This window comes from Montipora capricornis, chromosome 13 (genome assembly GCF_036669925.1).
Source record: "Montipora capricornis isolate CH-2021 chromosome 13, ASM3666992v2, whole genome shotgun sequence".
Lineage (NCBI taxonomy): Eukaryota > Metazoa > Cnidaria > Anthozoa > Scleractinia > Acroporidae > Montipora > Montipora capricornis.
Genome location: NC_090895.1, coordinates 35,381,342 through 35,407,152, shown reverse-complemented (window position 1 = coordinate 35,407,152; position 25,811 = coordinate 35,381,342). Strand labels below are relative to the sequence as shown.

Genomic DNA, 25,811 nt, shown 5'->3' with positions numbered 1-25,811 from the left:
AAATTTCTCCCAACCAGAGTAGTATCAAGGTACGTAAGAGTATCATATATCACATCAAATTTTTACAATCAGATTTTTGAGTGACTTGATGTAGCTAGTATTTCTGGGCATTTGATCCTCCCAAGCATGATACCACCCAGGACTGACCACAACACCGGGAACTAGACCTCATCAATTGAATTCTAATCTCAACCGACAGGCTTGCTGGTGGTAGAAGAGTGTGATTCTGCTTTTAAAGCTTTCACTCAGAGTAGATCATCCAATGTTACTACAGTGTACATGCAAAATCAGAAGGTATCAATTGACTCCTGTTTGCAGCACTTACAGTACTAGTTAATAAACTATTATCCCCAGCCACTAAAGTATGCCAAAAAAGCAGCAGATCCACACAACCTGACATTACTAAATATTTTTGCTGTCTTTTTAACTGGTGGTTCATGGTTATTGATAATAAAGGAGCAAACCCAGTTATCGATCAACCATTTGCAGGTTGGAGTCATACTAACCAAAGCCATTGTTGGGACATTCATAATCTGGAGAGAAACCTGAAATCAAAGGAATACGGTACATGTATTGCTATAAAACATAACGCATGTCTATCTACCAACAGTATGACTGACATAAAAAATGCCGCTCAACAGAAAAGCTGGTGGTTTTGTACTAGCAAACGAACAACCAGCGAAGCCAAACCAATGAGGGGCAAAAGACGCAAGGGGATTGGAGCTCCCTTCTGTCTTTGCTCCTTGTTTGTTTGTTTACTACTACTACTACTACTACTACTACATGTAGGTCGCCCTACATGAGCAACCACAAGGCTCCTCCAGGTTTTCCTGTCAGCCATCAGTGAAGCTAGCTCCTTGGTATCAGCAGCACCAGTATCCCTCTTCAATGTGTTGATGTGGCTGGTCTTCGGTCATCCGCATCCACGGTGCCCATGTACTGGTTCCCATAGTACAAGTTTCTGCGTACTTGGCTCAGGATGACGATAACAGTGACCCACAAGCTGAAGTTGTTCGTTTGGTGTGTGACTGCTCCAGTGTATGTTGAGGGCTTTACGTAGAATTCTTCATATGTTCCACTGAGGGATTTTTCCTGGGCTACAGACATAGTCCAGCTTTCACAGCCATATAACAGGATGGATTCCACTGTGGCTATGAATGCTTGCTCTGACAACACTGACAGCTATGCAGACTATAATTTATGACATGTCACAGGAAAAAATAACAGATTCCCATTTTTGGATATTTTAGGGTATTTTGAAGAATACCAACAAAAAGAGTGAGACAAGTCCCAGTCAGGGAACTTGGTTGGGAATTCCCTGGTTGGGACTTGTCTCACTTTGCCAAATTTGGGATTTTTATTGGTATTCTTCAAAATACCCTAAAATATCCAAAAATGGGAATCTGTTATTTTTTCCTGTGTGTATCTGCGTAGCTTTGGCTTTCTTGGAATAATAGGGACTAGAGTTGCATAAGTACAGTATGTTTACATTCTCTACAAAACTTGAGATATTTTGTGAGATTTGATACAGATTAATGGAGAACTAGAAAGAAGGGTATAAAAGCTCACAAATGTGTGTACAGCAAATCTAATGATAATATTATTATTGTTTGGTGGTGTACATTTGACATCTCAGGGTTAACTACTTCATGACATCTTTGAGTACAACGTACATGATATACAAACCAATAAGTGGATGTGGCATTGTTAAAATTAACATGGCCTATGATACAAGTCATGTAAGCGATCATGTAAAATTAACATTATTATTATGACATCAGTGTTATCAAACTGGCAGTAATCAAGGATTAGTGAGGAGCATTCGATTCCTGTTTTATCATCGATGAGGCACTTGAAGTACTTTGCAGTTGTATAATATTATTTTGGGGAGATGCGGCCTCACAATTGTTTTGTACCCTTTCCTAGTATTTGTCCAGTATAAAATGAAGGGTATCACGCTGTAAGTTATTTTTTTGTGTTTTTGTTGCTAATAATATTATTAAATATAAACAATATTATTATTATGGAATACATGTGTTGTAATGCAATATCAGTTTTGTGGGATATCAATAGCCTTTCTTGCTGGATAGCCAAACAGCTTGACTCAACCCCAGTGTCTACAGCACAGGGTATTGCCAGCACGCCACCCATTCAGTTATTAACACCATCCAACAGCACTTGTCTTCCCTTAGGCAAGACATACACTTGAGATTGAGGCCATGTGTGCCATGTGTGGTGTCCAAAAGCTGAAATCATATGGCACCATGATCGATACCCTGTGGGACTGATATGCTTAGAATGCATTCTCCTTCGTTGAACACAATAATACATTAACCAAATGCATTATAGAGTACCTGATTTGGGAGAATGCCTATATTTTCCATTTGGAACTGCTATTACTAGAGCTCCACTGATTTTTTCTTTTTCTATGAGGAGATTGAGCAGTTTTCTGAAAAAGGATGTGACATATCGTCAAACAAAGAAAACAACACCATTGAATAACAAAAGGAGTGTGGACAATGTGCGAGCCATGGCTGCAAGTCATGCGAGTCAACATGGCGAGCCATGTCAGGACTTGTAAGTCAACATATGGAGCCCTGCTAATCAACCTGCGAGTCACACAGTTATTGAAAACTAACCATTTTAATATATTGGGTGCTTAGACTTAACATTGTTTATCAGCGCTATTGAAATGGGTGCTTAGGCTTAAATGCAAGTCTCCTATGGCTCACAGTTTGTCAAGACCCTAATAGAAGACTGTGGGCAGAACTGTTGCAAATCATTCTTAAAATACTGTAGCTGACAAGCCAAAGCTTAAGCAACAAACTGTACACAATTTTCTTCATGTACATGTACAACTGTATGTAAACCATCTGCTGTCATTGTGTTTTCTTTTATTATCTTTGGCACCGATAATATTGTACAAAAATATTATTATGATATTGCTTAACCTTTGGCCAGACAAAAACAATAAACAAGATACGTTCAGGTTATGTGTCTGGGATGTGTCCAGGAACTCTCACAGGGGGCCAGCCAGCTGGCCCCATGGCTGAGTTAACGCTCCCATGGGTGGCAATCCCTGCAACCCTGCCTGGAGCCCTGACATTAAGTATCCATGGTAGGTACCTGTCCCACTGATAACTACATGTAGTAGAGGGTGATGCATGTAGAAGTTTAACAGTACTTGACACTTACTCGTCAAATTGATCAGATCTGAACAGTGGAACATAGGGTGCATGTTTTCCCTTCTTTAATATCCAGTCAACATCACTTCTATTCTGAACATAGTGAAGTACTCCAACATGACCATTTATACTTGCTGTCAAAGCACAACAGATACATGGTTTTCTATGTTTTAGCAAAAAACAACTACAAACCCTAAAGCATGAACACAACTTGAACGAAACTGGTATCAATGGAAGCCAACGGTGCGCCTTTTACCCTCCTCCTTCTGTCAGTGCTCCGTTTCACGGATATTTAAAGCTATTGCTACACGGGTCAGAGGAAAGTCGAAACAGACGTTGAAGTCACCGAGGATCGAACTGGGGACCCCTTGCTCCGAAAGCCATGCACAAGCCAACTGAGCTACGCCTGCAAATGTTGTTTTTGAGGAGAGGGGAAAACCGGAGTACCCAGGGAAAAACCTCTCAGAGCAGAGTAGAGAACCAACAAACTCAACCCACAGCAACATTTCTTCTATAACAGTGAAGTGGTGTAGAAGTCGAAGAGAGGGTTAAGGGGACTGTCATAAAACATGACGTGAAACTTGTTATCCTAGTGCTCACATTTCACTACATGTCTGAGTTAAATAGCAAAATATGATTAATAGTCTTGACAAGTAGACAGGCCTATAAATGGAAGATTTATAACTTGGGATTGGGGCAAGGGGCAAGGGGCTTATAATATTATTATGACAGAGATTTTCAACTTTAAAGAAACTTACAGGTACACCCAATTTGACTTGTTGCATTTGTCAGTATCACACATGGCATAATGCCAGTAAGATCTTGATAGATTTTCTGGGCGACTTTATCTCCAGTGGCTGTTTAAGGAAGAAAAAATATAGAAAAAAGAGCTCTTTAATATCCATAGGCTACAGAATGATAATGATGTGGTACAAGATACATGTAGCAACATAAATAATTATTTCATTGCATCATCCACAGGGGATCGATTCATATATTTTTGGGAACCCACTGATCATTCTGCTTTGGTAGTTTATAAACAAGAACAAATGAACTTTGCTGTTGTTGCTATAGAGAAGACAAGACTGAAAGGTACTGGTAATTACAATGTAAGATGTAACACGACCAGAAGCATAAACAACACGCACTCTTCAATCCTGTGCTATTGTAATTTTTAGTCAAGAGAGAAATAAATCATGCCTTAAAAATACTTGAAAGACAGATCACTAACTTAAAGAGCCTGAATGCAAAACACAGTCGACCACTGCAACTACTATAACGATTTCAATGAACGAAATGATATATGAAATGAATCATATACTGAACTACATGTACGGATATGAAATCAAGTAAAGCTATGATCCTCACAGATATGGATGCAATTTTAGCAATTGCATGGAGAAGCCTGAAAAATACATCCTTTCGTTGATTGATTCATTCCTCACAGGGAAATTAGAACCCACAAATGACCAGCTACCCATAGTTACTAAAACAATGAAAGACCTACAACGACCTATAATGAGCTGCAATGAGCTACCATGACCTACTACAATGACCTTCAATGATCTACAAAGACCTATAATGACCTACAATGAGCTACAGTGGCCTACAATGAGTTACAATCATCTACAATGAGCCTCAATGACCTACAATGATCTACAATGGCCTACAATGAGGTACATTATAAGCTAGAATTAGCTAATGACCTGTAATTAGCTAAAATAAATGATAATTTGCAGTTCTGGGGGCACTGTAGCATGTTTGCAGTACAAAGGTTAAAAACATTTCACTCTCAGCTCTGAACCAATCAAAACCTTGTTGCTGTGTACTCTGAACCAATCAAAACACTGTGAGAAGAATAACTTATTTATAATCCTCTCTTCCTTTTTTCCTGCTCTAATTAAGATTTCATGGTTGCCAAACAAAGCCTTGATATTTGTACATTTTCAATTTAGCTTTACGACAAAGGAAAACCGTCAACGGCTCTTTTTGCAGTTTACATGTAGTTCTGACTTCAAGGCCACATGCTTAAATCGCTGCCGTCATTTGGGATGTCATGCAATGGACTAAAAGCATTGCATGATAACGCACAACGGATGTTTTCCGCTCACCAAACTCTTCACCCCGATCCTCTTTTGTTTTTCTCTTTGATTGTAAGTCATTTAAGTAGACCATTGTAGCTCATTGTAGAGATCTCATTGTAGGTTATTGTAGGTCATTGTAGGTCATTGTAGATCACTGTAGGTCATTTTGTAGATCATTGTAGAGCTCTCAATGTAGGTCATTGTAGGTCATTCCTTGTTTTAGTAACTACGCCAGCTACCTCAGTTGGTTAGAGCGTCGCACCAGTATTGCGAGGTCACAGGTTCAAACCCCATTGAAGTCCTGAATTCTCAGGCTTCTCTAAGCAATTGCTAAAATTGCGTTCATAACTGCGAGGATCATAGCTCTACTTGATATAACGATTTCGTCATTACCAAATGGGCCCATTTCTATAACTGACTGAGAAATTCTTGTTGATTACAATTAATTTCACGAAATCTTAATAACTCTGCTACTCTTTTTTATCTTGAGGATTCAAATCTGACGGTGGCGTAATAAAGTCATTTCCATACGTTCACTGAGCTCGTCATTACCGAACAAGAATTACCAACAAATTGCAAAAAAATTATAAGAAAAAAAATGCGCATTTGTGAAGGCAGATTTCCACAATCTTGTCACTCAAATCACAAATAAAGAAGCCTCGACATAATTAACAAGTTAATACTACTCTATTTTCTGTTTTATATAAATCGCAAAACCTCCTTACCGGCATGAAAAAGACCGAAGAGTAAGTACGGCCAGACTACCGGTTTGGCCGCCATGTTTGAGGTTACCTGCATTCCCAGAGGACCTTTAGGTCGTCTCATTTCTCTAAGATCACTTCCGGTGGGCAAACTTGAATGGCGGCCGAATCAGCTGCACAGGTGATCTTTTTTCCAAATTTACGATACTTTGGAATTACGGTTTTTATGGTTGCATTTTAGAGCCAGAGCTTTTATGGAGCCTCACATGCAAACGGGAAATCATAAGAACGGTAGTTACACAATAGAGACTGAGAGATGTCAAGTTCCCAGTAAAAATATAAGAGAAAAAAGATTTATTGTATTAAAACTAAGGAAGAAGCTCAAATAGGATTTGACCAACCCTTACAAGGAAGTCACCATGAGAGATGTATTGATAGATTAATTTATTAATTAAAACATAAAGCTATCGACATGAGGCCATGCACAGATTCAGTACTGGTAATTATAATTAATTTTATTAATGAATCACTAAGATTCACTGTTGCTCACAATCATGTAAGGTTTAAGATCTGATTTCATTGTACCAAAAGAGTCAATCTTTCATAAGTTCAAGGTCAAGTCAAAATTCCATTAGCCAATATAAAAAAATACCATAACACTCTTTGTTTGTCCCTCCAAAATTTTGCATATTAAGCATTGTTTTTATTTTCTTGTGGGACTTATAATGGTCCCAAGAGAAACTGGAAACAATGCTTGTGCAAAATCTTGGAGTGAAAAACAAACAAAGAGTATTATGGTATTTTTGATATTGTTTAATTCTTTTACCACATGGTGGAAATTAAATGTGCATGATCTCAGATTTAAAGGTGTGCGGTAAGTCGCTAGAGTTGAAACAGACTTCTAACATAACAGTTATTACATCTGTAGAAGATCAAAATTAATCTTTCCTGCTGGGTGTGAGGAATAGCTGTGAGCTTGGGTTTTCTCCTCAGCTGCCAAATTCATGTGTGAGATTGGACTGTGTGTTTGTTCTCTACTAGATCATATTTAATGCAGAATATTTTTCCAATCAATTTTTCAGCTCTTTGTGCGTCTAGGAGGTAAGCAAGCCCTAGATGGCCTGGACACCCAATTGTTTGCTGACATACCAGAAGGCATTAAACCAGGACATGTGTTAGAGTTTAGTGGCCAGGAAGGCAGTGGAAAGTCAGAAATGCTTGTCCACTTAATAGCTAATTGCATTCTCCCAAAGTCTTGGAAAGATCTAAATTTGAATGGTCGGTCTGTTGACGTCATTTTTGTGGACACGGATTACCATTTTCAACTGCTCCGGCTGGTAGCAGTTTTGGAACACAGGATTTTAAATGCAATTAAGGAGACCCCTAAAGAGAGTCAAGCTGCTTGTGTGACGACAATCAGCAATGCCACAAACTGCTGTGACAACAACAATGCAGAACACCATTTATGTTACCCTGACAAGTACAATGATTATGAAGACTTTATACAAAAATGCCTGAGCCATTTGTTTATTGTTCGCTGCAACAACAGCATTCAATTGCTTGCAACAGTCTTGTCACTAGAAAATTTGTTAGTTGCAAAACCGGAAGTAGGGGTCTTCATCATTGACAGTTTTAGTGCTTTTTACTGGGTTGACAGGTTCAGTGGCAGAGAAAGCCTAAGTAATCAAGAGGCAAACCAGAGGAAGATTGTTGATGTCTTAGCAAGGTTTACACAACAATATCATGTTGTATTGATTGCTACAAAACAGTCACTTTTTGGATCTTCAGAAAAGACACCTCGCCGTGAATATTTATGCCAGACATGGCAAAGATTAGTAAATTTTCGTTATGAGTTTTCTAGGGAAAGTATACGAAATGGAGAAGATTTTGTTTATTCAGTCTGTCATACGTATCCACCAACAAACAAAAAATTACGATTTTATATCAAGGAGAATGGAATTCAATTTATCAATTAACTGTGTTATTTTTTTCCAACTATTTGAAAACTTTAAGCTATTTCTGAGTCATTCCATTTCTATGTCTTTTTCTTAAAATCAGGGAAGTCCTGATTGAAGATGATGAAATTCATACTTGTAATACTTTCCCTCCCTTAAGCTTTCCCTCCCACAAGTCTTAAAGTTTGACCCAAGGGTGTATGTGTGAAACAAAGTCAGTGAATCTGAAAAATAAAGATAAAATGCACAAGAACATTGCGTGGTTAGGTCAATTAGAGTGGGTGCGATAGCCCAGTTCAGTTTGTTCCCACAGTTTGCCTAGACGAAACCTTGAATTGTTTTCATTGTCGATAATTTTGTAAAAAATTTTTAGATGCAAATAATTTTTCACACATCTTCCACATAGTGTCAAACACAAAAATGGTGTGTTTGAAAAAACTCAAGCTCTTTTTTTGTTAATCCTTTCACGCCCGGAGTGGGGGAGCAAGAGCATTGACTAGTAAAACTGTCTGGTGTTAGACAGTAAAATCTTTAAGTGTCACTCTTGGGCATGAAAAGGTTAAAGACCTAACCAAACCAATAGACCTCACCAGCTGCCCCTTCAAGTACAGACAGTTTTCAGATGGGAAAGTGGAAAACTCTTGCAACGATGGTAAATTTAAAAAAACAGTGGTTCGGTGGATGAAGTAGATTCATCAAACTAGTGATAATGGAAAAGGGAATAAACTGTACTCAGGAGAAATTGGTTATCCAGCCTGACCCATCCCCAACGAAAAAATCGGACCTCTCCACAGTGACTACCATTAGTAACTCCCGCGATAAACTTCATCAGCGGTTAATTACTGTTGTCGTCATAGAGACATCCGACATTATTTCTGATGTCGCGTAAATTAGTCCAATTAGATCCTCTTCAATACCACCTTGTTTGATACCTCCCTTGTTGATTTGGTCGAAGATATCGAAGGATTTCAAGCCGCAGTCATGGCAGTGCAATACGCTCCTATGAAACTGAGGGTTCCACCTGGCTTTCAGAACTTATTGGAAGGTTTGGCACGGGAGGTGTTGCGCGAACAGCCAGAGGACATCATTCACTTCGCTGCACAGTATTTCAAAAACCAGCTGCAAATCCGAGACGGTAAATTTTCGATCTATTGTAGCTTGCAGCAACTAAAATGTTTACGTATTCACCAAATGTTCTAGTTAGCATAGGAGGAGTGAGGTTTTGTTGAAAGAAGCATACGGGAGAATGCTTGTTATTTTTATTTTTAAGTTCAATCTCTCAATAATAAAGTGATACATCGTCTTATTTGTTTCCAAATGGCAATAATGCTCTTGACGTCTTCACACTATGATAAGCAGCAAAATATTGCCCGTCATTATCATCACCGCCTGGAACAATCACCTGAGAAGTTTGTCCCAACCGGTAATCTTCCTGAATCAAAAGCACGATTTAAGCTTTTAATTTTGAATGCTGCTCATCGTTTTGAAATTCATAATTTCCGATAATTCTCGTTGCTAAGAATGGATTTACTTTTCGTTAAATGAAAACCAACAAATTGAGGAAAGAAAGAAAGATAAGTGATAAATTATTTACACTGTGAAGAAAATCAATAGAAGCAAGAAAGATAAGTGATAAATTTTCTACGCTGCGGAATTGTAAAGTTAAAATGGGATATAGGCAACTGTGCTAGAATGTGGTTTTTCCTTTGGTTGGTCAAGCCAAATGCGTATGCAGATTTGCTGAATTTCAGTTTTCCGTTCTTTGCAACATCAGCATATGAAGAAGATCAGAGCTCCTTGGGGGGGGGGGGGGGGGGGGGATAAACTTTCCACAGTTGTAATTTTAATGGTTTGTCAAACATTTTACTTACAGAAACTGGAAAGGATGATGCCAAGAAAGGTGATCAGATGGAAAAGCTACAGCAAGAAGAAGAAATTGACATTGATTTGGCTGATCCAGAAGTCCAAAAAGCTGCTACGAAAATTCAAGCTACCTTCCGAGGTCACAAAACTCGGGGAGATGTTAAGAAGCACAAAGATGAGGAGGCTGCGGCTGTTAAGATTCAGGCCAGCTTTAGAGGTCACCAGGCTAGAGAGAGGGTCAAAGAGATCAAGCTTTCCAGAAGCAAAGAACTGATATCTGAAGATGTGGAAGCCACAGAAGCTGACATGTTGGGCAAAGACTCAGCTGAGGAAGCTGTGCCAGAGGAAGCAGGACAAGCTGAAGAATCTGAAGCTCAGGAGCCTGTACAAGAAATAGTGGTGGAGGATGAATCTAAGGTTCCTGAAATCCAAGAAAATGCAGAAGTATCTGAACCTGCTGCTGAAGACCAAGTGGAAGAGAAGGCAGATGTGACTGGCAAGGAAGAAGCTGAAGAGGCTGTAGGAGAAGAGGTAGCTGGGGAGACTGTAGCTGAGGAAGCAGGTGTTGTTTCTGATGCACAACCTGACGGGGATGAAGGGGGGTTGGCAGGAGGTGAGGCAGAGCAAGTAGATATTGATTTAAATGATCCAGAATTGCATAGTGCTGCAGTTAAGATTCAGGCCAGTTTTAGGGGCCACAAAGTAAGGGAGGAAGTGAGAGTTTTGAAGAGCTCAGAGTCTTCACATCAGGCAGATAATGAAGTTGCTTTAGAGGAGAAAGCTGAGGTTGGGGAATCTCTAAGTGAATCTGCTGATGCAGAGGCATCAGTTGCTGAGGAAGGTGAAAATTCCAAACCATCTGAAGATTAATTTAAAGGAATGTACCACTTGTAAATTCTGAAAGTTTTAGGAAGTCACTACCATCACAATAGTTGGATGCAACAGTTTGTTCAGAATTATTAAGCTTATTCCAGCACACAAGTAACAAAGTAATCTTAGGATATATTTAATAAAGCCTGTGAGGCCTTTTCTGAAGTTTAACGGGGTTAGTTTCTGAAGAAACTGATGTGGCTCTATGCCAGTGGGTTTTTGAATTTTGAAGCAGGGGAATGTGGGGTATTACTTAAACCCGAAACAGCAAAACGAAACACCAAAACACCATGTATGACCCCACCAAACATTGAATACTAACCAACAGATGTTAAATTTGAGATTAAATATCTCAGAATCTCAATCTTAATCTGAATCCCAATCTTAATCTCAATGAATTTGGAGCAATTACTTATTAGGCCTAATTAGGCCTAATTAGGGCTAATAACACCAAAAACAATATTTAATCTCAAAGCCCAACCTTTGTTGGTTAGTATTCTATGTATGGTGGGGTCCTACATTGTGTTTTGGTGTTTCGTTTTAGTGTTTCGCTATTTCGTGGTTTAGTAACGTCCAGGACATTGATAAAGTAAATTGGGTAGGGTAAGGGGACTAAAAAGCTGAAAGGTCAAGTGTTAATCCTGTCAGAGTGAATTGATAAAACAATATAGTTTATGTTCCCCGGCATAAATATGTTTTGGGCTCGACTCAGACTCATTTTAGCCCGAGTTGTTAGGCGAGGATTGAAATAAACTCTGAGAAGGACCTAAAACATGCTTATGCCCAAGAAAATAAACTGTATTACTATTATTATCACTTTGGAGGGCATTGAGAAAATTAAAAACTTGAAAAAAAAGACAAAAGAACAGTCTGAACAATCGCACAACTGTTTACAAGGTGAATGGATTTTATTAAATCCCTCAATGAAAATACACCATCAAGCGAAGCTGGCAAGAAAATACAAAATCTTGCCATTTAAGTTTTCAAAAATTGTAAGAGATGAAAGGAAAGTTCCATGAAACTCATTTGTGTTGAAATTAATAATTATTGTACAATTGCATAATTTCATACTTCATTGGTTTATTTCAGTGGGCTGAAATATATTTTAGCCTGCCAAATGAACGGCAATGCTGAGTATCAAGTATTTATGAATCAATGAGTCATGAGTCAATAAGTTAGTGCAGTTACCCTAACCCATAAAATGAAAGCTAAAATTTCAGAGAGTGCTTAGTCCTAATCACTGAAACGACGGCTTAGGCTTAATCAATAAAATAATTTTGCTATATTGACTGTGAGTCTCGTTGACTCATTTCAAGACCATTTGACTCATAAATCATGGGACCTTCACAATGCCCGACAAAGTAGTAATAATGTGACAGTCACTTATACCATTTTTTCAAGTGGGTTCATGAGCAAAATGTGATGCAGTGGTAATTAATTTTTCTTTTTCTTGAAATGGAAAGTGATGTTTGAAACAATAAGACTGACTTTGAAGAAAGAGAATGTGGTAAATAGGGAGATATTCTTTGATTTGTTTAAAGTCAGAAGGCTCAAGAGGTACTAAACCCCCCTACCTCCTTTTTCCATTTCAAACAAAAGATTTACAGTACATACAGTAGTCATCTATTCATACATTTTGGTGACAACGGTTGTTTAGTGTAAAAATATGTGAAAGCTGTAACATGCATGTCCAATATACACAAGCTGAGTCAAGTCATCCGTTGCTGTTTATTATCTGCCAATAGCAATAAGCATATGCGACACGAAAAATTAGGTCAGGAAAACAGGTGGTAAGCTTCATTCTTCAAGGGTGTGTAAACAAGGGCCTTGTATAGCGCCGACATACTGTTCTCTCACAACCACAACCTGACTTCTGCTTGTCCAGTCATCTTTACCAAATGGTTGACCCAGCTCATTTTGTGCATATTGAACAACCCTCAGGTTTAAAGGAAAAACAGAACTGGTTTTAATCATGGATTATTGTAAATTATATTTGCATCATAAAATTATTAATTTAACTTATTCAAGTGTTGTATCAGCTGGCCCCTGATAAATAGTGCATTCTAATTTACTGTCTTGTCCTGCTACTGCCCTTCTCTGTTTATCCAAAAATGTTTTCCTTTTCCAGTAAATACTATGTACTTATTGACTAAGTGGGAGGGCCGGATGGGAAAATATTTGGCCAGTATGTGTTCCTAGCAGGACCATATGGCTTTTTCCGGCCCTGCTTGCGCTAATGCATACGGCCCTCATACTGGGATTTTCCCAGTAGTCTTTCCAAAAGCGCACGAGGGGCTGTACTGGTGATGTGATGATAATACCGGTATGTACTATTTAAATACAGCTACCTACTGCAAAACTTTGCAATGAGTCTGATTTCATACTTGATTTCACAAAAGAGTATAAATTTACAGGTAGCTAGTGAATTGTAACTAACATTGCTGTCTTTAGCATTGAATAGTGTATCCATTTATTTAACAGTAATAAGTGTGTGGTTATAGAAGTTTTTTTAATGCTTGGCATTGGTATATTGTATATTTCTGACCTGAGTTGATCTAAGCAGCATTTACAGTGGAAATATGAGGTTCATGTTTTAAATTATTGAGTCTTGTAACACTTACATATTCTACATTAAAAAAATATTAATATTAAGTATACAGAGTGTCATTAATCAATAAAAAGGGTGCATCCTTGCTAGGAGTATTTTGAAGCCGATCTTTCTAGATTTTTAATGTTTTGAGTAATTATAATATGCATCACACTATCCAGAACTTTGGTTTGATTTGGGATTGATTTAAATGAATGTAAGAAAACCCCAAAGTGATATTGAATGTTGCAGTATATTTAAGCTTTTTGAAAAGACATTCAATTCTATGAAAGCATAAAGATACCTCTTGTGTATATCTGTGTCCCCCTTCAAAGTAATCTGAGAGCCTGATAATAAGGCAAGCCTAAGATTTTTTCCCAAAAGTACTGGAGAATTTTCTTTTGTCCCATTATAATCGGCGTGCCATTTTATTTTTGCTGTCTGCTACCCTTATGTTCCCTTTCCTGTATCTATTAATAGCAACCTTCAGATCAGAGCCTGGGTATGTGTTTATTTGTTCTGAGCATGTGCTCTTGGAATTCATCCTTCAAACCCAATGCAAATTGCTCAGAACTTAACACTCTTCTTCATTATTAGGGTTAGGGTCCTCCAACCCAAAGGTCTCTCATTTTGTATTTCTATTTAAGCAAGAGAGGACGTTTTCCGTGTTTTCATAGCCTCATGTAAACTCGAGGGGGAGTTGGAAGAATTCGAGACAGTTATGGAGATGCAGTCAAGGGTTTGCATAACTGTCGAGAATTCTCCCAACTTCCCTGAGTGTTTAGATGAGGCTATGGAAATATGGAAAGATAATTCAACAAATGAATGCTGGTTTTTACTTCTTGATACTCGCTCATATTTCCTGCCATCCAATCAAAACACGTCTGACAATACATAACCAATCAAAGTTCATGTGATGTCACAGCCGTGTTTCCATACTCTCAACTAAACAAAGGTATTCACCAATGAGAGTGCATACTATCCTAATTATTTTATAAACCAAATTATAACTGCATCTTGCATTGACTTTGAAATAATGTGAAAATTATTTAGATTTATGCCACTAATAATGGTGCTATATTTTAGAAGATCTTGTGAATGAAGTTAAAACTGATGTTACTGAAGACACAACAAGGGATGAAAATGAGTCTGCAACTGTTGGACAGGAGGCTCTTCCAAAGGAAGATACATCTGACAATGATAGACAAGAGGATACAATCAAACCTGCTGATGAAAAAGACAAGGCTCAGGAGGAACTTGAAGAGCAGACTGAGGAACAAAGGGGAGTGACCAGTGTTCTGGAAGTCAATGAGGAGCCTGCTGTAGCTGTTGAAGACAGCTGTTGTACTGTTGTTTCAGATGCTGTGGTTGAAAAGATTGCTGACTCTCTGGGAGCAGGAGAAGTCTGTCAAGATGAGATCACTGAAAAGGATGTACAGGCAGCAGAGGTTCAAAACGTGAGTGAAAGTGAATCTGCTGTTGTAGGCAATGGTACTCAGGAAGAGGGGGTGGAGGCAAACAGTGGTGCTGAACAGGTGACTGAAACAGATGCAGGGGCTCAGGAACTGGTCGCTGAAGCTGACAGTGGTGCTGAGATAGTACCAGGAGAGGAAAGTGGGGCTGAGGCTAAGGTGGAGGCTAAAGAAAACACTGGTGCCAGGGAGGTGGTGGCAGAAGCTGACATCGCTGCTCAGGAGGGGATTGTTGAAGCAAACAGTGGGGATATAGCTGTGGTAACTGAAGAAGAAGGCAGGGCAGAGGAAGTGTTAGCTGAAGAGAAAGAGAAAGAGTCTGAAGTAGAGGTTGCTGCTCAGGACGTGGTAGCTGAAGTAGACAGTAGTGTACAAGCGGTGGTAACTGAAGCAGGTAGTGGTGTGCAGGTGGTTAAAGCTGTGGTAGAAAATGAGACACAGGAGGTGGGAGCTGCAGCAGAAAGTGTTGCTCAGGAAGGGATCTCAGAGGCAGACAGCTGCGTTGAGGAGGGGAAAGCAAAAGTAGGCAGCCATGCCCAGGAGTCAGTACCTGAAGAGGATCGTGAGGCTCAGGCTGTGGTAGCTGAAGCGGAAAGTGGGGTTCAGGCTGAAGTAGCTGAAGAAGAAAGCAGTGCCCAGGAGGCAGTTGCTGAAGTAGACAGTGGGACTCAGAAGGTAAAGGCTGAAGTAGAGATTGATGCAGAGGGAGTAGTAGTTCCTGAAGGTGCTGCACAGGGTGTGGTCATTGAGACAGATAGTGGATGTCAGCAGGTGGTAGGGGAAGAAGATAGTAGTGCCCAGGAGGTGGTAGAGGAAGGGGACAAAGGGGCTCAGGCAGTGGTGCCTGAGGGAGACAGTGGAGTCCAGGAGTTGATAGTTGAAACTGACAGTACTAGTGGAGCTCAGAAGGTGATAGCTGATGCAGACAAGGGGGACCAGGAGGTTGCACCTGATGCAGACAAAGAGGTTGAGAAGGTGGTAGTGGAAGAAGATAGTGGATCTCAGGTAACTGAAGCTGAGCATGGTGTTCATGAGCAGGCAGCAGAAGCAGACAGTAATGTACTGGGGGTAATAGCTGATGCATGCAGTGAGGCTCAGGAGGTGGCATGTGAAGAACAAGGTGGTACTCAAGTGGTGGCAGGGGAGGCAGAAAGTGGTGCAAAGGAGTTTGTGGCTGAGGCAGAGAGTGTTACCAAGGAGACTGGAGTTGAGACAGTCAGTGGTGTGCTGGAAGTGGAGGCCAATGAAAATAGTAGTGCCCAAGAAAAAGCAGCTGAGGCAAAATCTGAAGAAGACAGTGGTGAACAAGAGGTAACAACTGAGGCAGACAGTGATGCATGTACTCAGAATGTGGCAGCTGAGGGAGCTAGTGGTACTCAGGAGGTGATATCTGAGGCAGACAGTGATGCATGTACTCAGAATGTGGCAGCTGAGGGAGCTAGTGGTACTCAGGAGGTGATACCTGAGGGAGAGAGTGGTTTAGAGGAAATGACAACAAAGCCAGAAATTGGTGGACAGAAAGACAGTGATTCCCAAGCTGAGGAAAACAGTAGTGCCCAGGAAGCCGCTTTTGAAGCTGACAATAATACTCAGGAGTTGGCTTCTGAGGCAAATATTAGTGCTCTTTGTGCAGCAGATAATGCAGACACCAGTCCCTTGGAAGCAAGAGATGTGACAAATAGTGAAGTGTCAACTGACCAAAACATTGGTGTCCATATAGTAGTCACTGAAGCAGATGTTGGGCACCAGGAAGGAGGAAATGAACAAGGCAAAGCTGCAGAGACAATGACACTCAGCTCTTCTCAGGAAGAAGAAACTCAGGAAGACAGTAGTGCGCAGGAGACCATGGTCAAGGCAGACAAATTTGTTGAAGAAACAGCAGATATAGCTTCCAGCACTAATCAAGATGCTGCAGGTGTGGGAGATGGTGCCCCGCAGGAAGTTGCATCTGCGATTGTCAGTGGTGCTGAAAGTGTAGCAAAGGAAGAGAATGATTCACTTGCAGAGGCTGCAGCTACTGAAGAGGTGGTGCCCGAGGCAGATGGTAATACTCAAGAAAAGGTCAAAGAGGAGCAACCTAAGATAATAGTTAACACTGAAGTCGGGGAAAGTGATCAAGGAGGAGGTCAAAAAAAGGAAGAATCGGGAAACGAAGGGATGAAAGCGGACAGTGCTGAATCAGAGGAAAATTCCAAAACTGACCAGAAGGGCTCCAATGCTGTATTGGTGGAAGAAAAAGCTGCAGAAAAGGAAGAAATGGGGTGAACTGAAGTAAGCAGTGAGGATACTTCTGTCGAGCTGAGTATACATCCAATATTCCAGTGCATTAGCTTCCTTCAAGTGGGACTATCAAGCCAGGACAAGCGCATGTAGCACTTACATATTTTGTTTTCAGAGACCGGTCAATTGGACGATTCTGATTCTTTCAAATTATTTTGTGCCAGGGATTCAAGGAAATGTACTAAGGAAAGATGAAGTTTATCTTCTTGAAAAGTCAAATAAAGAGGACGGAAACCTATTTTTGAAACGACTGATTTATACACATTTAGTATTTTGTGATGAACGTTTTCCTCTGGGATCATCTGTTCAGAGAAATCCACAGCAACTCGAGTTGGTTCTTTTGAGAAGTCAGGAGACGGCTCTACACAGGCTTATTACTTATATTTTGGAGGATCAGGGGTGCCTTTACTTTCCTTTGAGTGATTTTCAACCGTTCCGTCCTATACAATTAACTTTGTGTGATTATTCCACCGTTCTTGTTTTTGATGTGAAAATGCTCTTCCGTTTCGGTTATTCCACCTAAACCGAAGGGTTTTAGGGTCGCCAATAATTGATGAAAATGGATGGAAATCAATTGAAATTGATTGAAAAATACAAGAGCTCCCAGGTGGTAATAAATTGGGTCTTATCCAGTGTTTGTTTAATTAACAAAGTTGCGATTTTACTTCCGGTTTCATCAGTTTTGTATCATCACGTGACTTTCATTTTGTTGCGGTATGAAATGCGAATCATGAACAAATTTAGCAGGTGATCGAAATTAACAGCGAACAAGTAGCAAATAATTTTCTGGTTTAATTCCGTCAAACTTGACGCTTTTAATTATAAGGTGAGGTCTTTCAATCATATTTTTATTCAATCCCTTGGGGACCGTTGGACCTTTATTTGTTTAAGTGGCTGCTGTGAGTTTAATTTAATACACAAAACAAGTGAAGGAAATATGTTAACATCCCGATCAGTGGAACTTTCGCTTAGTTCAACTTTTTTGGGTGCTTATTTTCAAAAGTAGACTTCAGTGGGGGAATGTATTCTTAGTCTACAAAGCATATAACTTTGATTGCCCCTTTTTTACCTTTTGCTTTAATCAAAACACCTAGTTGCACATTTTCGTTTGCAAAATACGTGAAGAAGAAAATATTTATCAGAATAAGTAGACAGGACAGTATTGTCCTCTTGTAGCGGCATTGTGTGGAGAACGTGGAAGAAGTATTATAATCTTACATGTTATTCACACGAAATTAAGTGACCGACTATCCTAAAAGCTATCAATTTTTCCATCAATCTTCCTATGAGGCAATCTTTGCTATGAGGCAAAGACCGCACAATCGCTTTCGGATTTCAAACACAAACTTGCCTCCTCGCCTTCAATGCCTTCTACTGGATCGCACTGATTCCATGTAATATAAGTTTTATTTTAAATACATATATACTTTATTGTAAAGTGTTTACCTACGCCCCACCTGGAAACCATCTTTTGTTGTGTGTGGCTAGCGTAGTGAACTAAAGCTGTATTCTATTCTATTGTATCATTAGGTGCATATAACATATCCCCCCCCCCCCCCCACCCCTGAATCAAAACTAGGGTGGTGTTGTTGCAGAAAACGCATTCTGCAAGTCTACCCAAGGTAGAATGCTTGTTTTAGACCCGCCGGCCTAGGGCAGTTGGATGCTGATAAGATCAGACTGAAAAGAGTAAACTTATTCTGAGAAACTCTCGATCTTTGATTAATATTATGCATGTTGATGTTTGAAGATTTAGGACGGGGGTGCTCCTCGAAAATTTTGAAAAGAACCCCCAAGAGGTACCAAGATCCTGTCTTGTGGGTGCATGTGGCATGAATTTTTTTTCACCCCTAAGAGGTACCAAATTATGGGTTTTAATTAATAGACAAAGTTAAAAATTAGCTAATTATCAAATGTCTCCTGTCATAATTTTCGGCTCAGTACACTGAAAGGTACCGCTAAAGCTGCCATTGCAGACCTTTTGAGGCTGAACACCCTAATAGATACCAAAACCGCTTTTTTAACCCCTAAAAGAGCACCCCGTCCTTTTTATATGGGAGCTTCCCATCCCCCCCCCCCTCCCTCACAGATTTAGCTGACACCCTAAGTAGTAGTTGTGAAAAGGAAACACCTTTGTTCATGCTTTAGTTCTTTCAGTGATTTTACTCCATGCTAAATTTCAATTTTTCAAGGTTCCAATATTATGGTAGGGAATGCAAGAAAGTTTGTTGTTGAACGGCACTCAGGCTACAAGAATCAAGGCCTTTTGATACAAGAGAGTAAGAGGTTTTTTGTTTTAATTAACACCTGACAAAGTGACTGTCAATAGAACATGTTGTAAAAGGTGACTTTGAACACTGAATTGCCGAAAGTTTTTCAAATAGTTTTTTCCACTTTTATTCAACTATCACTACCAATCATAGAATTGCCAAAAATTGCTTGGGAAGGGCATTCTGGGTATATAAAAAGACATTTTTGTTGTTTTGAGTACAGTTCTTCTGGGTTTTGGCCAGATATTTCTCAAAAAAATTGAAAAATTCAATCTGAGGTGTCCCATGATCAAATTTCAGGTCATATGCGAAAATTTTGGCAAATTCTGATTTCAGCCAATTTTTAGCAAACAAAAAAAAGCTGGCCTACAATTCAACGATCCTTAATTTCCCAACCATTCACTTAACCATTTTTGTATTTTAGTCCACTTGGTAGTAAAATTATTGACGTTTAGTGATCGTAATATTGTTGCCTTGTCTGCTTCTGTTTAAGGAAATAACCATGGGTCTTGTAGCAGTTTTTCTGCCCCTTATGTCAACCTTCTTTCTCTGGTCAATTGCATACTTTCTGTTGTGCATCATGAATTCTCATAGAAGTTACCAATGGAACTGTAGACTGGTAACAATATGCCATGCATCGCTTACAACAGTACTGAGTTACTGGTGTGCCTTCATTACTGGACCTTGGCCACTAGAGTTCATGGGCGAAGCCAACACTTCATTTCAGTCACTCATTGCAGCCATATCTCTTGGATACTTTGTATTTGACTTCTGGTGGTGCTTGTATATGGGAACAGAAGGACTGGATATGTTGCTTCACCACGTAATATCGATCATTGCAATTGCTTTTGTGCACTTTGATGGGTATTCTGGTCCAGAGCTTGTTGCAACGATACTTGGGACAGAGGTTTCTAATCCATTTTTACAGATAAGATGGTTCTTGCGAGAAACTGGAAACTATGAAACATTTTTAGCAAAAGTGAATGATATCATATTCATGGCACTGTTTGTAGGTTGGCGCATTGGACCTGGGTCTTTGTTATGGTATCGCACTGTGCTTGTATCTTCTAAGCCTAAACTGTTCGTTAAGATTGGAGGAACTGGTATGTATTTTATTAGCTGGGTATGGGTGGCTTTCATACTTCAATTTGCAAGGAAACGGTTCTTCAGAAAAAAAAGAGTCTATAGAAAATAATAATTTTGTAAAAATAATGAGGCCTCAGAGTTGTAAATACTAGTTGACTGCCTTTTTAAAGTCCCTATGACCCTTATTTTTTTAACCGTTTTTCAAATGTTTCGTTTAAATATTTATAGTGTCTGGAGTGTAGTACTGAAAAAATTTTCCCTAATGGTGTATCCACACATTTTAGCAGGCCTTTGATTTTTGGCCGATCCAGTTGGGTCTTGGTAACTAATGACCTCAAAGAAGTCCGACAAGAATGTAATTCCATTCTGAATAGTCAGAACATTCACGGCATCGGATCCTATCGTCTGACATTTTTATTAAGACTCTAGATTTTCATCAAGACTTCTATTCTTACAACTTCGCACATTTCTTTCTGAAGAGATACGATCAAGTTGTTTCTTTGACGTCATTAGTTACCAGGGCCCAACTGGGTCGGCCAAAATGCATGGATACACTGTGTGGGACACTATAGATAAAGAGGGAAAAAAAGCCTCATAGGGACTTTAAACTCAGATATTTTGACTTGTTGAATAATGTGACCAATTTACATACACACACTGAAAGCCTACAAATAGGTATTACACAGTTCAAACCTCTCTTTACTCCGCACTCTTTTCCTTCTTCCTTTCATATCCCTCAGTCCATTCTCTGTCCTAACCAGGTGATCTGGTGACGTAATTAATGGAGGACTGGGAAGAAAAATTTTAACACCATATCCCACAACCGCGTGCGGCCTTAGGTTTTGTTTCCAAATTTCCTGCAGTATTTCCATCGCCAAAACTCAACAGATCATTCCGTGTCTCCCACATTTCCTGTTACTGAATGATCATTCAAGTGGAAACCGCCAAGATGTAACCTCGCCTCTGCCATGTTGAATTCGGAAATAACATTCAAGGCCTCCTGCGGTTGTGGGATACGGCGGTACAATTATTATCCCCAGTCCTCAGAATGATGTCACCAGATCACCTGGAATTGCTAAGACAACCACATTCACCAATCCCATTCCTTCCTGTTTTCCTGCCTGTATGCTACATGTTAAAGACACAACCACATTTTAGCACATTAGTGGAAGTGGACCTTGCAAGTATTTAATAATATACTGTTGAACAATGGACACTGTGCAAGAAGGGTCTTCTCTCATCAGATTGTAAATAAAGGCTAGTGGATAACAGTGATATAACAAATCTTTTATTTACATGAAACATTTGTTACGAAATTCTTCAAAAATAAGGAAATTAAAGTTGATTTTTACTGTTACAATGTGTCAATCTTCTGAACCTGGAGTGCTTCATGTCATGTAATGCTTCAAGTCGTAAGTGCAATATATTTTTCATTGATGTTGATGAAGTGAACTAACGGCTTGTAGCTCTGGGTAACATCTCCATATGGGCAACTCGAGAAGGTGGTCAGTGCCTACCATTGAAATTCCTCCTATTGTTGTGTTCTATAAACAAGGAAGTTTGAATAAAGGAAGTACCTTTGGTTTCATTGACAACCGCATGCATGTAGATTAGGTATTGCAATGGTAGGTAGGTAAAGTCTGCTATGAGCCTAGAAGGCCCATCAGACCAGTGCTTTTTTCCGGTTTCTGTAGCATTAAGCGACTAGGAGTATTTTTACTCCCCCCTGAATGGGATGCCAGTCCATCACAGGGTTACCCCCAGCATTAAATTAACCGGTACCCATTTATACACCTGGGTGGAGAGAGGCACCGTGAGAGTAAAGTGTCTTGCCCAAGAACACAACACAATGTCCCTGGCCAGGACTCGAACCCGGACCACTCGATCCGGAGTCGAGCACACTGACCATGAAGCCACTGCGCCTTGACCACCAATGCATTGCATTGGGTCTGGTTTAACCCAAAACCTGATTTTAAAAGAACCTGTGTCAGAGCAAACTTTGAGATGCTTTCCCTAGGAAAGATTTTGCAAATTCCACATTTCAATGGATCAGCATTCATTTTTGATGTTGCACAATCCAGACCCTGCCACTGAACATTTGGGCAAGTTATGCACCAATCATGGTGATTCATGTGAGCTTCTTGTGATACATTGTAAGTTAATGGGAACAACAATTTGGTCAGGTGAAAAGATGTTTCAGTCATACTGGTTTTATTGATCATTGTGGACCACCTCCTGAGGTGGTGTCTCAAATGTTTTACTTAGCTGAACCCAAATTGTTCAAAACATTTTAGATGAATGGAAATGGCCCTTGATTACAGTTTAAATTGCCTACATGACGTTGTTTTTAAATTGTTACTTAAATATTTACATGCTTGGACAACTTGGGGTTTTTTAAAAGTACTATTTAATGCTTTTTGTGATCAGACCCTTATGTGGTTCCATTCCTGGGGTTTGCCAAAGATTTTCTATGATTCAAAGATAATAAAATCTAATGAGTAAGTTGCTATGTCAAAGTTTCTATAGAGGATGTACAAAGTCAGAAATTTGTAACTTGCAGGTGTGAGAATTTAAGGGGGCTGGCAACTCTTAACTTACTAAAGACCATTAATTTCATTTTACTTGCCTTTATAGTTACTACAGTTTGGATAATAACTCATGTACCTTGTCAGTAGCAATGTATTCTCCATGCTGCACAACACCAAAGTCAAAGATATATCTGCCACGACCACTTGGCTACCAAAAAAAATATATTCAATCATGTAATTAGTATCTAAAAAGACTGAAATGAACGGTTCAATTCCTCTTTTGAATTTTAAAATATCTGACTTTTCTAAACAAATATCAGTTCTACCAGAAATGTATCATGGTAGGTTTCTGATTTCAATGTAGGGACATTTCAATGTATCATTATTTTATTGTGTTTCTTCTTTAGGAAGACCAATCTACTTGGCAGAGTTAAGTTATTGAAAAGGGGTGCTCAGAAAGCATGTCTTTTTTAGAAAGCAGGTTAATACCTCAAGTCTATGAAAAAATTTGAATCTGTGGCTGGGAATGTGTGCTTAACTTAACTGAATGGATCTGCAAAAACGATCAGTAGTACAAGCGGTGGCAGATAGCAAAACCATCTCATCTGTAAAGTTTGTGTGATGATTGGCCACTGACGTATATGTGGTAGTGTCTGCAGGTTGTGTGTCTTCACTCTGTCACGAGCAGTATTCCAGATACGTTTTAGGGGCAGGTTACCCATAACGGATCTTCTTAACCCTATGTGTCCTGCCAACTAATGGTTGGTGTTCCTGCAAATTAAACAGGCTGTGTCTTTTAAATGGTTCATGTACTGACCAGATTGTCCTTAAATGATCCCATATATACATGGTTTGGCAGTATCATTTTGCCAGTTCCAGAGAAACTTCCTTCTGACCAGTTTCCTTCATACTTGTGAAAAAAGAGAATGGGTTTATTATCAGGTTAATTATCTCACATGGAGTGTGAGGTAAGGGTGAAAGTAAGGAATCATATGCTGAAGCAAATTCTAGCTATGATGATATGGAGCAACTTAACAGTGTTCCTATCCAAACCTCCCCACCCCTTCCCAGACAACATACTACTTCATTATGGATTTCCCCCACAGCAGGACGTTTTTGGTCTCCATCCATAGACCTGAGTGGAGAGACGTGCGGCCAGCCAGGGTATGTTTTTCGGGATTTTTTTTGTGGAACAGGGTATCAAACTTATCATTTTTTAGCCTGCGTTGCAGGCGTCGAAAGGGGTAGGGTTTCCCCTTTTTGCGCCTGCCACACAGGCTATCATTTTTTGTCTTAATCAGGGTATCAATTTATCAAATTTGGTCTTAAACTGGGTTAAATGTCTCAAACAGGGTATCAAAAATCGGAATTCTGTCTTAAACAGAGTAGGAAAATCAGCGATATTCGTCTTAAACAGGGTCAGGGTATGAGGGGCTGCGCCGCACCTCCCCACCCAGGGATATATCGATTCCGAAAATTATGGTCAGATAATACAACAACATAGCAGAGCCTGGACTCTAAACCTCTGAGGCTGTGAATTGGGAATTCTACCCACCACACCATCTGGCCTTGCACACTCCATGGGATGAGAGGATGGATCAGGGATCATGGAGAAGGACACTTGATCGACATTTGGGAGCTTACGTACACAGTGATCACATTAACTTTATTACATTATGAAACCTATGGCACAAACTTGCATTAGCCCACTACTTGTTTTTAGATGATTACTGTATTTACCAAGGGAAAGTAAAAACCCTAGTAATAACACATGTCAAGATCCAACGCATAAAGTAGTTTTATTGGATGGAATCCTTTGAGCAATAACAACTAACCAAGGAGGGAGATCACACACACACACACCATGCTACAATTCAAACAGGACTAGTTTTATGACCATACCTTATCAACAATAATTACTAAATAAATTAACATATACAATTCTAAAACTATCAGTAACAAACCTTCAGCCTGGTTGAAGCGCATGTGTACACTCCCTGTCCATGTCTCATGTTGTTTTTCCACCCACCCTCATAAATATCACCATTTTTGTAAAAATACGTTCCTGGACCATTACGTTCGTCATTTTCCCACTTTCCTATTAATGATGAGCACAGAAAAATGTTTTTCATGAATAAGAACAAGGCAAAAGAGCTGAAAGATCGTGAAGAACAGACTTCCTGGTTTGGAACCAGTCAGGTTTTCACCCATTATCACTAAGCCTGAAACCTTTTAATTGATCTTGGGGATTGATGAAAAGTCTGTTTGTTCAAGTTATTGCACCTGTTATACTGTCTGCCTAAGCCTTAAAGAGGAGCTGGATATCAACCATTTACTTTAGACAGCTTGCTTGGCGACTGTTGAAAAAATGAAATTCGTACAAGGGATTCAAGCCATCTAAGTAGGGTTAGATTGGAGACAGGGTCAGATTGACAACACACCTTCATATTTAGAGCCATCGGGATAGTCAAACACTCCCTGACCACTTTTTTTACCCTGCTGATAAAATCCTTTATACTTTGCTCCATTATTTCGAAAAGAATATGTACCCTGAAAGTTAACAAAAAAAACTTCCAACTGTTTTAAAGATGTTGAGATTACTTATACTTAAATCAAATTGTAACGGCTTAGAGTCAAGGTGTAATTTTGCATCTTAAAGGGGTATTGGTTGCAGAAAAATACCTGAAGAAATGCATACTGCTTATGTGTGTATATATTGCCAGTTGATAAGGCACCGGGTACACTGAGACGTTAAAGTATCAAGCTACCCCAGAATACGTTCTCTGAAATCGCAGGAAAATTGACTAATTGTCTCGTAAATCTTCTAATGTGAATTTCAAATAATTAATTATTATTTCGAAAATATCTCGAGTCCTAACCCAGTGCAACGTGCGAACACAGAACCCTGTCGTAACACAGTGAGTAAGGAG

At 39.5% G+C, this 25,811-nt stretch overlaps 6 protein-coding genes across 6 annotated transcripts in view; 4 read left to right on the top strand and 2 right to left on the bottom strand.

The window, feature by feature from the left end:
• Positions 1–6,063, bottom strand: part of LOC138028364 (nicastrin-like) — a 29,759-nt gene extending 23,696 nt beyond the window's left edge. Inside the window, exons 1-5 of the mRNA XM_068875867.1 lie at positions 5,995–6,063; positions 3,944–4,042; positions 3,196–3,319; positions 2,355–2,449; positions 507–545 (exon numbers count right to left, since the gene is read on the bottom strand). Of these exons, the coding sequence (XP_068731968.1) occupies positions 507–545; positions 2,355–2,449; positions 3,196–3,319; positions 3,944–4,042; positions 5,995–6,049 (412 nt within the window). The 5' untranslated portion in view covers positions 6,050–6,063. The remainder of the gene's footprint in view (positions 1–506; positions 546–2,354; positions 2,450–3,195; positions 3,320–3,943; positions 4,043–5,994) is intronic.
• A 39-nt stretch (positions 6,064–6,102) lies between these two features.
• Positions 6,103–8,176, top strand: LOC138028768 (DNA repair protein XRCC2-like). Its single transcript, XM_068876380.1, has 2 exons — positions 6,103–6,151; positions 7,053–8,176. Exons 1-2 carry the CDS (start codon positions 6,128–6,130, stop codon positions 7,944–7,946), a joined length of 918 nt encoding a protein of 305 aa, XP_068732481.1. The 5' UTR covers positions 6,103–6,127; the 3' UTR covers positions 7,947–8,176.
• Positions 8,177–8,786: 610 nt separating this feature from the next.
• Positions 8,787–13,310, top strand: LOC138028620 (neuromodulin-like). Its single transcript, XM_068876217.1, has 2 exons — positions 8,787–9,060; positions 9,799–13,310. Exons 1-2 carry the CDS (start codon positions 8,907–8,909, stop codon positions 10,656–10,658), a joined length of 1,014 nt encoding a protein of 337 aa, XP_068732318.1. The 5' UTR covers positions 8,787–8,906; the 3' UTR covers positions 10,659–13,310.
• LOC138030785 (dentin matrix acidic phosphoprotein 1-like) lies at positions 12,557–16,982 on the top strand. The gene is made up of 2 exons (XM_068878659.1): positions 12,557–12,599; positions 14,332–16,982. The coding sequence occupies exons 1-2, from the start codon at positions 12,557–12,559 to the stop codon at positions 16,980–16,982; spliced, it is 2,694 nt and encodes an 897-aa protein (XP_068734760.1).
• A 726-nt stretch (positions 16,983–17,708) lies between these two features.
• On the top strand, positions 17,709–20,603 carry LOC138028420 (TLC domain-containing protein 5-like). Its single transcript, XM_068875958.1, has 3 exons — positions 17,709–17,823; positions 19,190–19,276; positions 19,761–20,603. Exon 3 carries the CDS (start codon positions 19,770–19,772, stop codon positions 20,460–20,462), a length of 693 nt encoding a protein of 230 aa, XP_068732059.1. The 5' UTR covers positions 17,709–17,823; positions 19,190–19,276; positions 19,761–19,769; the 3' UTR covers positions 20,463–20,603.
• Positions 20,604–21,783: 1,180 nt separating this feature from the next.
• The window catches only part of LOC138030784 (radial spoke head 1 homolog), a 5,749-nt gene continuing 1,721 nt past the window's right edge, over positions 21,784–25,811 (bottom strand). Inside the window, exons 3-7 of the mRNA XM_068878658.1 lie at positions 25,323–25,431; positions 24,846–24,979; positions 23,699–23,791; positions 23,018–23,089; positions 21,784–21,897 (exon numbers count right to left, since the gene is read on the bottom strand). Of these exons, the coding sequence (XP_068734759.1) occupies positions 21,784–21,897; positions 23,018–23,089; positions 23,699–23,791; positions 24,846–24,979; positions 25,323–25,431 (522 nt within the window). The remainder of the gene's footprint in view (positions 21,898–23,017; positions 23,090–23,698; positions 23,792–24,845; positions 24,980–25,322; positions 25,432–25,811) is intronic.

What these genes read in the sequence shown, in the direction of transcription:
- LOC138028620 (XM_068876217.1), top strand. Translation starts at nt 8,907, where the DNA reads ATGGCAGTGCAATACGCTCCTATGAAACTGAGGGTTCCACCTGGCTTT. An exon ending in CCAGCTGCAAATCCGAGACG is followed by an intron (nt 9,061 to 9,798) that starts GTAAATTTTCGA and finishes TTTTACTTACAG; the next exon opens with AAACTGGAAAGGATGATGCC.
- LOC138028768 (XM_068876380.1), top strand. Translation starts at nt 6,128, where the DNA reads ATGGCGGCCGAATCAGCTGCACAG. An exon ending in CGGCCGAATCAGCTGCACAG is followed by an intron (nt 6,152 to 7,052) that starts GTGATCTTTTTT and finishes TCAATTTTTCAG; the next exon opens with CTCTTTGTGCGTCTAGGAGG.
- LOC138030785 (XM_068878659.1), top strand. Translation starts at nt 12,557, where the DNA reads ATGGTTGACCCAGCTCATTTTGTGCATATTGAACAACCCTCAG. An exon ending in GCATATTGAACAACCCTCAG is followed by an intron (nt 12,600 to 14,331) that starts GTTTAAAGGAAA and finishes GCTATATTTTAG; the next exon opens with AAGATCTTGTGAATGAAGTT.
- LOC138028420 (XM_068875958.1), top strand. Translation starts at nt 19,770, where the DNA reads ATGGGTCTTGTAGCAGTTTTTCTGCCCCTTATGTCAACCTTCTTTCTC.